Below are 12,095 nucleotides of genomic sequence, written 5' to 3' on the forward strand. Positions count from 1 at the left end.
AGAAGTGATGCAATACAGAGAACGTTGTAAAAATGAAAAGTATACAATCAGGGCCGGATTAAGGGTGGTGGTGGCCCCTGGGCACAAACTGGTGGGGGCCCTTACAACAATGTTTTTGGAAGTATATAGCCTGCCAGACCCTGTAGTTTATAGCCTGCAGCCCCCTGTAGAATACAGCCACCAGCTCCCTGTAGTAAACACCCACAAGCCCCCTGTAGAATTTAGCTGCCAGTCCCCTGTAGAAAATGGCCACAAAATAATAAACTTCATACTTACCCTCACCTTCCCTTCCAGTGATCCCATGATTCTCTTCCTCGCTCTTCAGGCAGCCGCCGGCCACTGAAGGCACAGCTGCCATCGCTGGGGGAGATTGCTGATGCACTGTTTTGGCAGCAGCATGTAGTGATCGACTGACTGTCGGAAACTGGTGGGGGCCCCTTAAAAAGTGAAAGTGGTGGGGGACCCAGGGCTAGAGCCCCAGGAGCCCCTCCTTTAATCTGGCCCTGTATACAATTCTCTGAATGTATAGAATATATATATGACCTTGAGGGTGCAAGATTATTGTAGAAAAGAAAGGAAGAAATCCAGAATTCTAAATGAAAATCAATTTTATAAAACTGTAATATGGAAATGACTATAACATTTGGTGTTTACCTATGTTCTACTTTATTTTTTTTAGCAGTCGCATGTTCCAGAGGAGGTGGGTAAAAGTAGATGGACACCATATTTCGTACTATCACAGTGACAGGGTAAGATATTTATCCAATATGATGAACTGAAGCTTAGCATAATAATAATAATAATTCTTTATTTATATAGAGCACACAGATTACGCAGCGCTGCACAAATCATGTCAAATTGGTCCCTGTCCCCAATGGGGCTCACAATCTAATCAACCTACCAGTATGTTTTGGAGTGCATAGTATGTTGCTTTTTGATGCTTGTTATGCATTTTATTAAACGTATTGAAGTGTTCAATACCAAAATGGCATATATGTATCGCAGTATCTGAAATTTAGCTCATATTGCATTGTACATGAATTCTACATGGGATTCATGTATTTAGTAAAACTTCACAAAGATCATTTTTTGCAGAACATAAACTACATATGGTACATAGCAAAGCAAAAAAACAAATCAATCAAAAAATGCCTTTCTCTAATCCTAAAAGTTACAACTTTAAGCCTAAAAGCATCTTAGAAAAATTAAAAATTGACCTATTGCCCAATTACCTCCATTAATTACACTGATCGTTGGGTCATTTCATTAGATGCATTCAGGATTTGGATGGAATCATGCTTACAAATTAGATTTAGCGAGCACCAGATGTTGGATAGAGGATGAATTGGACACACAGTAGCCATTAACGGAAATTGGTAGTTGGCAGACAAAGGAATTGAGAAGGGAAAAGAGAAGTAAAGAAAATTGGCAGTTTGGGTATAAATCAATGGGTGGAGAGATTGTATTACTCTAAAGGGATTGGATTGGAAAGAAGAAGTGCAGAAGGAATTATTTTAATAGCACCCGGAGCAAAGTATCAGAACAGCAAGGGTCAAGAAATCAGCAGCGTTAGCCGAAGATAAAAACAGATGCATTTCTTTAATTAGTTGTCTTACCACAAACCACAATTCATGGCCGCGAACCTACGTGAGGCTTTGATCCATAAGATTATGGGAATAGTTGCATGACATATTGTAAAGTACATGGATTCTTCAACTAAATAAAGATCCAGGGGCCTGGATGATGGCTGATGAAGAATTGTATTTTATAGATTTGTTAGTTTTATATCCTTTAAATCAGTTATTATTAGTTTATAGCTCAAAAGAAACAATACTTTATGCTCTGTACAATTTTTGGGAAACATTTTTGTAGGTGTAGCTGAACACTCAAAATATTTTTTATATTCTTTACGTCATTTTTATTGGGTTTTCAATTAACAGGTACTGTATTGCTTGTTAAAGGGAATCTATCAGCCTTTCGAAATGCAATTCAACAGCTGTGGGGGGAAATTAACCTTATTGCATTTTATTATCATGAACACAATGTTAACACACCATAATTGCATTTTGTTAACAATGTGTTAACTACATAATTAAAATAACGTAAACACAATGTAAACAGCTTAAAGTCTCCTCTCCACAGCTGTCGAGTTACATCTCTAGACACAATGTAAATGCAATGTGTGACTGCACCCCCAGGTATTGTCCCTGTAGAGCTGTGTGTAACCTGTGTATATATTGTAAGTAATAACAGGACTTAGAAAGGTGAAGTTATACCTTGGTCTGCAGCTCTTATAAAGTTCTTTGGGTCGGTCTTTCAGACTGAAGAGCTTTCTGCTCTCTTCTACATGTAGGAGCTGTATCAGGATTTTGGTTGACTATTTAAAGCAGTCACTCAGAGCAGAGGGGAAGGGCTTAAACAGATCTCCTGGGTCTGTACCCAGCACTGTCTACAGTTTATTATGGTCAAAACTGACAAGGGGTAACTTGTGGAATTTATTGTTCAAAATATATTGTTGCTGATATATTAAAGGGGTTGACCACTTTACCTTATCTTTTTTGTAATGTGTGTTTAAGTGTGGGTTGCAGGATGTTATGTAATTTAACAATACACATCTACTAATAGTTTTGCTCCGCTTTCTTGATATGTAAAATCTTCATTTTTCCCTCATCTTTTAGGCCTTTTACCTCATCAGTCAGACATTACTGTGCATAAAATGGCCGCAGATAGAGGGTCATATGATCTCTTTCTGTCCATAAACAATTGCCCTTGCAGGACCTAATGATAATATTCATGAATATAAAATCAAGATCCTGGCAGGGAGATTGCTCATGAACAGGCAGAGATCGCATTCTCCCTTTATATATACTCAATTTGTTGCAGCATTAGAGAAACACAAAACCTAATTGAATTTCTTTATCTCCAGGATGTGTTTTCAAAAGGGAAGGTTTCGCTGTCCGCAGTCCTGAAAGCTCAAAAAGTTGGTGATAATAAATTTGAAGTTGTGACCACGCAAAAAACACTAGTCTTCCGAGCTGAAAAGGAAGGTATGGAGCAAATCATGTTCACAATATGTTCAACTGTAGGATATCACATGTACCATGCACTTTGGCTGGATAAACTAGTTAGTCTTCTCTAGGTCACAAGGGGGTCCCCAGACTATAACGAGGTGCTCCTTTATTTGAGAATGACTAACTGAGTGTTGTTAATGTGAAACAGGCATAAGTTAAAGCAACAGTAGGGTTTTTTTGAGCTATTTGCATTCCACCAGACTTTACCTGCACTGAAGATATTTTGACAAATTTACCCCAAATTCTTTATTATATTTATTATGTATCTTAGACCTCATATATATTAATCTATTTAATTGGATGTCATTAAAAAATTATCTGTGTGAAGATAATTCCCCATTAAAGCCATGTTGTCATTTAGAAACAAGATTGTTGTCCTTGGGTACAACCACCACTGCTGGAGTGATTTCTAAAAAAAACAAAAAATATTTGCTTATGAAATGTCTGGTTATGACATGTTACTGCATGTGCCACAGGCATCCTGTGGTAAGGAACACTGACTCCAGGTGGTTGAGCGCCTCATTAGCATGTCTGGCCACTGCTGCCAGAATGCAGGGTGGTTTTATCTAAGAACATCTATCTAATTTCTAAGGGACCATATGGCTACTATTATGGGAAATACATGAACATTTTTTTAAAATAACATCCGACTGAAGAAATGTATTGATATGGTAGATGAAATAAATGAAATGTGAAAGCTCAGCTTGGAATACCCTTTATTAAGTTTAAGTTTATTTCTAACATACAGTTAGCCCGATAATAGGAGGGCTAACATTCAATTAGAAAGCCTGGCCCTTCACCATTAGTACCACAAATTTGAGGATTTTAGGACTGTCTAACCTAAGGCTGCATTTAGCCGAACATATTCCAGCACGACTACGGCCGGGCGGGCATACGACTGGCGCGGTGGAGAGAAGGAAGGATGACCCCTCCACTCTTTATAGCAATGCACGACGTATGGATCGTAACATGGATAAAGATAGGACTTGTCCTATCTTTATCCCATGTACGTATTGCTCTGTGCGGCCATTGTCGTCTATGGGAGATGTCTGAATGCAGCTTAAATCTTAGAAAGGTTTCTTCTGCCCCTTACTTTTGACAGCCTGGGTTTTAATGTTAAGCAGACCCGAAAGTTTGGGTTTGTATCAATCTTTGCTGAGTCGGATATCCCTGACACCACCCTGAACTTCATTAGAAATACAGATGCAGGTTTGGGTGCAGCTCAGCCCCTCCTGTACCCGAACCCGAACAGATTTTTAATATTCAGGCTTGAATCAACTGAAATTGAATATTATCCGGGCGTGCTCATCGATACTGGTGGTTATTAGCTATCTCTCCGTAGCGTATCCAGCCAAGCTGCCCACACAACTCTCACATGAGATTCATGATGTCAGACTTTACGTATACCAGTAGATTATTGGGGATGTAACTTTACTGTTGGCTTCACTTAACTCAGGACAAAAAAAATTGGGTGCCCCCTGTGGCATTTATATGAACTGCAGCCTGACCAGGGATTTTTTTTATGTAGGACATCGATTGTACTGAATTTGCATTGTGAGATTTTGGTGTCCTTGAAAAAAAATTGTGAAAACCTAAGGCTGGCCAGATGTATGTTTCTAGAATTAGACATTCTCAGCAGGGTTGTATATCTATCTGTAAATTGTTTATCTTTTCGTAAGAGCCTGAGTTATATTTTTTCGCTGTCAGTGATTTTCCATCATAGATTCTGTTTGTCCTGGACTTCCGCCTCCATTTTCTGTGTCTCCAAAAAATGTAAACACATAAACAAATAAGTGAAAAATGGAGAATCCGGCTGGAGATGATTACATTGCCTCTCTTGGAAATAATATTACTCATGCAAACACACTATGGATGCATGAAAAACAAAATCCATTTCCCATCTATTGCGTCTCTCGTGTCTTCATGAATGAAAAATGATATGCTGGTGCAGGTCTCCTAGGTACATTACACATCAAGTCATAACTGATAATATATATTTTATAGCAATAGACCCAGTTGGTGCAAACATTTACATGTTACTTAGATCTATGACACAACTGGAATAGGATCGCATTTATATAATATTCGCTTCCACCGATTTTTTTTTTTCCCTATTTATTTTTGCTACAAAAAATTATTGGTTTGGTTACAGCAAAGAATACCCTATTTCCAGGGGCTATAAGTCCTATTAAATACATCATTACAGTTTATATTTCCTGTCTTGTTATCTTAATGGGTAAAGGTCACCTTTGCATTGGCAAAGCAATCAGCACACCGGGCTGTGGGATGAAGAAGTAGCAGTGCAGAGTTTGTCATCTGGTACTGCCCATGCATCATGATGTATCTGCCGGTTTCCATAGGACTACAGGTAGACCGCGTGGGTTATCTTACATCAGTAAGTAATAATGGATTGTCTTCTTAGGAAACAGAAATATCTGGATGAGAACGTTGCAAGACGCATTGAGAAACCAAGCGGAGAGGAGTCCTGTGCTCAGCAGCGGAGATAAAAGTGGATACCTGGAATTAAAGGGATATAAGAACAAAATTTTTACTGTAGTTGATGGACGGCAATTATGGCTGAGTAAAAGTAAACAGGTAAATCTAAAGATTCCGTTTTAAAACTTTTAATCTGAATTATTGGTGGATTTAGCTCAAATATATCATTTAGCATTATATTAAAATTTGAGATAATGGGGCAGATTTATCAAGCAGTCTGAAAGTCAGAATATTTCCAGTTGCCCATGGCAACCAATCACAGCTCAGCTTTCATTTCACCAGTGCTCATGAATATTTTAAAGGGGAGCTGTGATTGGTTGCCATGGGCAACTGGAAATATTCTGACTTTCAGACTGCTTGATAAATCTGCCCCAATGACTTACACTTTTAGTAGAATTTTTATCTAATTCAATTTTATTCATGTTTGCATTGGTTCTTTAGTTCATTAGGGTTTTTCCTAGTCTTTGGCTGACAAAATGTGTAGCAGTAGGTTGTGGTTCAGGTAATCGGGCCTCTCGCTGTCAATCGCTGTGTGTGGGTGGAGCAATCAGGACTTCCACTGTCAACCACTAAGTTGTAGGTCCTAAGGACTCTCACTGTCAATCACGGTGTTTGGAGGAAGTAATTTGAGTGTTATGTCTTAAACTGATTTTCCCACATAACAAGTTACCCCCATTCTCGTGATCTGTGGGAATTTGGTGACTGAGACCCCCTCCTATGGATACAGCCTAAATTGCTTAGTGAGAAAACCCCTTCAATCATATGGTAGGTGAAGTTTAATGTGGACCATTGAAATCCATCAAATTTACAGTCTAAGGGCGCCCGGCCACTCAACCCGCCTCAAAAAAGAATGGAGGTTGTGCACTGCTATATACATAGTTTGCTACACATTGTACAGCATAATATGAATATAATATTGCACATCATTGAAAGTACACAGCTGAGCTGGTAGCTAAAATTACCTATGCAGTACATATGTGTGTATCAGTATATAAATGTATGGATGTATACACTCACCGGCCACTTTATTAGGTACACCTGTCCAACTGCTCGTTAACACTTAATTTCTAATCAGCCAATCACATGGCGGCAACTCAGTGCATTTAGGCATGTAGACATGGTCAAGACAATATCCTGCAGTTCAAACCGAGCATCAGTATGGGGAAGAAAGGTGATTTGATGCCTTTGAACGTGGCATGGTTGTTGGTGCCAGAAGGGCTGGTCTGATTATTTCATAAACTGCTGATCTACTGGGATTTTCACACACAACCATCTCTAGAGTTTACAGAGAATGGTCCGAAAAAGAAAAAACATCCAGTGAGCGGCAGTTCTGCGGGCGGAAATGCCTTGTTGATGCCAGAGGTCAGAGGAGAATGGGCAGACTGGTTCGAACTGATAGAAAGGCAACAGTGACTCAAATCGCCACCCATTACAACCAAGGTAGGCAGAAGTGCATCTCTGAACGCACAGTACGCCGAACTTTGAGGCAGATGGGCTACAGCAGCAGAAGACCACACCGGGTGCCACTCCTTTCAGCTAAGAACCTGTAACCTCAGGAAACTGAGGCTACAATTTGCACAAGCTCATCGAAATTGGACAGAAAAACGTTGCCTGGTGTGATGAGTCTCGATTTCTGCTGCAACATTCGGATGGTAGGGTCAGAATTTGGCGTCAACAACATGAAAGCATGTAACAACGGTTCATGCTGGTGGTGGTGGTTTCATGGTGTGGGGAATATTTTCTTGGCACTCTTTGGGCCCCTTGGTACCAATTGAGCATCGTTGCAACGCCACAGCCTTCCTGAGTATTGTTGCTGACCATGTCCATCCCTTTATGACAATGTACCCAACATCTGATGGCTACTTTCACCAGGATAATGCACCATGTCATAAAGCTGGAATCATCTCAGACTGGTTTCTTGAACATGACAATGAGGTCACTGGACTCAAATGGCCTCCACAGTCACCAGATCTCAATCCAATAGAGCATCTTTGGGATGTGGTGGAACGGGAGATTCGCATCATGGATGTGCAGCCGACAAATCTGCGGCAACTGTGTGATGCCATCATGTCAATATGGACCAAAATCTCTGAGGAATGCTTCCAGCACCTTGTTGAATCTATGCCACGAAGAATTGAGGCAGTTCTGAAGGCAAAAGGGGGTCCAACCCGTTACTAGCATGGTGTACCTAATAAAGTGGCCGGTGAGTGTATATATAGTATGCATTTGTGGTGTGTATAAGCTATATGTGTGTGTATATGGTATTTATATATTGTATGTCTGTATATAGTGTATGGTGTATATAATGTATTAATGTGTGTATATGCTGCATATGTGTGTGTTTGTATGTATTTATGCTGCTATATGTATGTATATGTATGTATCTATATATTTATGTATGTGTGTTCTCGCTGTATGGCTGTATGTGTATATGGTGTATTCATACTGTATACAGGTACATGTATACATGGTGTATACAGGGGACGTGCGCAGCTCAATCAGATGGGAGGACCGTGGCCTACTCGGGACCGACGCAGAGCCAGGAGCCCAGAGAGCTGCATACAGGCGCGTGGGGGGGGGGGGGTCAGGGGCACCGAGACATGTATCGCAGGGTCACCCATGACAAAAATGTATATTTACTAAATTTGTATTTGATGTGTGTATACTGTATGTGAGTATGTGTGTATAAGATGTATATGCAAGAGTATGAAAATGTATGTATGTGTGCATAAGTAAAAAAATGTGTGTGCGTATTAGTGTAAAACTGTTTGTGTGCGTATATAAGTAGATAAATGTGTGTGATTGTTTTTTCAAGCACAAGTGGGAGTTCCAGGCAAAAGTTTGCTAAAAGGGCCCAGCCTCTCCTAGTTTCTATTTCAGTCCCCTTCAAATAAATGGGGCCAAGCTGCAATTGGAATACCTGGTTCAAGAAGTCCTCTTGTATAAGCTATTGTACAGTGGTATAGACAATTAAAACTAAATAGAGAGACTTATGAGCGGGGCGCCTGAGAATGTATACTTGTACTCGACTAGCTGAAAAGAGCCATTGTAGTGTAGGTGCTGTGTCCGTAACTATACAGATGAAAATTTTAAAAAACTTAAACTGTAAATAAACAATATAAAATGAAAACGTACATAAACAATATGTTATATACCTTTACAAAAATTAGACTATAAAAGATTGACAAAATGGGTAATCAGAGAGTAGTAAAAAATCTTTACAGTATTTTTTAAAAAAAGAAGAAAGTTATTATTTTTTTATAGCTCAGTTTTATTATGGTTTGCATCCATTAAAATACAATCAAGCTTCATACAAGCATGTCAATTCAGGGGGTGTTAGTAGATAGGAGCGGACAGCACATGTTTTTGCTGCTTATGAGATTCTGAGAGATACATGTGAGAGTCATTCATTAGAATATAATATGACGTGTAGAGAAATGTTTACTACTATTCTGCACAAAAACAAATGATCTCATACATCATTATGTTCGAAAAACATACCATGCTCCCTTCAAAAGACTTTCTTGGTGGTCCCAAGTCATCTAAGGCAACGTCCAGAACTCTTATGTTGAGTTGGAAGTTACAACTTGCTGTTCCATGTTCTGAGCAGCAGAGGACAATGTTGTCTTATAAACTGGGAAGCGTTTGCAATAACCCTGAAAATTCACCAAGGGATGAGCTAATACTCTTCTTATATTGGCACTCACATCCGTGCTAGCACTACTCCCATTGTGATTTATAGAGCTTTATTATGACTGCAGCGCTAAAACTTACCTAGTGTTAAAATAAGAACACATCACACTGAATTCTATTAACTCCAGTCCTGACAAAAGTGACTCCATATAGTGTGTTTTTTTTTTTTGTTAAGATTTTCTCAAAGCGTTCACATGAAATGTAAATTGCGGCATAAGATTTGTTGTGTGTGTGGCTGGCAGGAGCCTGCTGCTCGTGGACGGTCATAAATATACGAGTGACGTATTCAGGGAAGACATCTGCTGTTTTATGTGGCGGCCAATGTACAGGAACACAAATACCGGATTGTTAAGAAAAAAAATAATACATTGTGCTAAAATTTTATTGCTAATTATCTGCACAATGAAAGCAAGTACAATATTAGTTCTCAAATGTAAATTGTACATTAGCGATTCTCCTAATGGAAAAACACACATAGAATAAAATCTTACGATGTTATATACATTTCTTATTATTGCTTCCTATAAAAAGCCACATTTACTACAGGCAACAGGCAAACTAGGCATCTGCCTAAGGCAGTATTAATATTTTATTGTTTTTATGTAGTTTACATGGATAACCTATTGTCATTGTATAATTGGGGAAGATAAACCATCCTGAGCACAATGACGGTCTGACCTTTGCTGTACCATTGCTGCAAGATGCAGACCCAGGGTCATAACCTTTAGGGGAGCAGTTCCATATAAGAAGACAAGTGTAGCCTCTGACTCCCCCCTCCCGTCCCATGTAAGAGGTTGAATCCTCTAATTGGCCCCTGACCCAGTTTAATCTTGTCTACTTTTACCCTTTGCAGTGTAAAGTCCTCATAACAGAAATATACAGAGACAAATTCTTGGGAGCAGGCTTCAACTCAAAAAATGTATCGGAACTTGTGACGTTTTACCAAATTGCAAACAGGACTGGTTTATTGTAACATTATATGTAGCTGTAGAATAGGCCCCCAGCATGAGTTCAACTGGTGGGCCCAAGACTTCCAATTCCAACAATGAGCAAGTCAATACACCTCCAGCTTATTCTTCCCTCCTTCTGGATTGGCAGAGATGCTGGTTGTATAACTCACAAGAGAATTTCTGAGGGAGGAGTGAATGAGGGATCTGATTTCTCTTCTGCAAATCAGACACAGACAATCAGCGTCTCTCATTCCTGAGTGGGGGTATGAATAATGTAGCAGAGCGAAGTTCTCTTGAGTGAAGAGAAGGATGGCGCTTGTCAATCAGGAAGCTGGAGGCGTGGCTAAACTACACTAGAAGAACATTAATATGCATAGATGCATACTATAGCATCTAATAAGTTAAGCTTTGGTCTTGTCAAAATGTTATTATGCAAATCATAAAGGAAATTTACCATCAAAATCAAGAAGGACAAACCAGGGACACTTACTGAGAAATTCCCAGTCACAGTACCTGGATATATGAAAACATGTCCTCGGTTTATCTATGCTTGATTTTGATGGTAGATTTCCTTTAAACTCACTTGATTATACGTTGTGTTTAGCAATGAAGTCTTGCTTGGCAAGTGTGCATACCAGCCATGGAGTTACTTATTGAAAGAATTGTATCCGCTGATTCCAGATATTTCTGTGGCTTACCGTAGGTGGTCCTTGGCTCCTGGATAACTCTTTGAAAAGTACTTTTAGAAACATATTTCTTAAATCGATGAAACTTATATTACTTTTTTTCACAACTGTTAATATACAGTTTGTCACGGGTGCCCCTGCGATCCCCACCTCGGATCGCTGGCACACCTGTGCCCATCTCCGTGGCGGCACCCCTGTATGGCCTAATTTACCTCTCTGCGTTCCTTTTCCCATCCCAGCTGGCCAGCGTGCGTGTCCCCACTTCCTAGGGCACGCACGCTGGCCAGCACTTGAAGATTTAAAGGGCCAGCATGCCGCTGATTGCCGCTGGTCACTTCCGGGATTTCTGAAAAGCCAGCTGCTCCCATCAACCGACGGATCTTAGTGCTCCCAGCTTATGAGAAAGTTTCCTGTGTGCATTCCTTATATTCTGGCCTCCCCTTGTGACCCCGGAACTGACCAAGACTTTGCACCTTCGCTGCCAGCCCTGACCTCCTACTCCGTTCCTGATTCTGCACCACTGCCGCCTGTCCTGACTATCTGCCTGTGCCCGATCTAGAGCCTGCATTGTGTTCCTGTACCTTGACCTTGGCTGCCATCGCGGACAACTCGCACCTGTGGAACGTCCTGGTGGCACCACGACACAGCAAGACCATCCTGCTTTGCGGAGGGCTCTGGTGAAGACTGGGTGCCACTTAGATTCTGGTCCCAGGTGTCGGCTTGTGTCATCTTCTACTGAAGTCCAGGGGGTTCACTACCCCAGAGGCTGACACAATCGATTAAATGGTCAACAATTAATTATTGCTAAAAGGTGCATCTTATAGTCTAAAAATACTGTAGATATGCAGAGAAAAGATCTTTTAGAAAATGAAGATTACAAGCCCAGGTGTTACCTGAAATATGAAATGTAAAAAAGGTAGGAATTTATTTTGTTAATTTGTGTCAAATTGCCAATCTTAAAGATAGATAGATAGATAGATAGATAGATATGAGATAGACAGATAGATAGATAGATAGATATGAGATAGATAGATAGATAGATAGATAGATAGATAGATAGATATGAGATAGATAGATAGATAGATAGATAGAATACTGTAGATGATAGATAAATAGATAGATAGATAGATAGATAGATAGATAGATAAATGTAAAAATGCGTTTAGATTCTGTTTTTATTTCCTGTTGGTAGATTTCAT

The 12,095-nt window shown here is 39.8% G+C and overlaps 1 protein-coding gene across 3 annotated transcripts in view; it reads left to right on the forward strand.

Annotated features, from left to right (window-relative positions):
* ARAP2 (ArfGAP with RhoGAP domain, ankyrin repeat and PH domain 2) overlaps nt 1-12,095 on the forward strand; it is a 171,035-nt gene that overhangs the window by 26,967 nt on the left and 131,973 nt on the right. For all 3 annotated transcript variants that reach the window (XM_072125916.1, XM_072125929.1, XM_072125925.1), the window contains exons 7-9: nt 680-749; nt 2,927-3,047; nt 5,494-5,666. In XM_072125916.1, the coding sequence (XP_071982017.1) occupies nt 680-749; nt 2,927-3,047; nt 5,494-5,666 (364 nt within the window). The remainder of the gene's footprint in view (nt 1-679; nt 750-2,926; nt 3,048-5,493; nt 5,667-12,095) is intronic.

The sequence above is a fragment of the Engystomops pustulosus genome, chromosome 1, assembly GCF_040894005.1.
Source record: "Engystomops pustulosus chromosome 1, aEngPut4.maternal, whole genome shotgun sequence".
Lineage (NCBI taxonomy): Eukaryota > Metazoa > Chordata > Amphibia > Anura > Leptodactylidae > Engystomops > Engystomops pustulosus.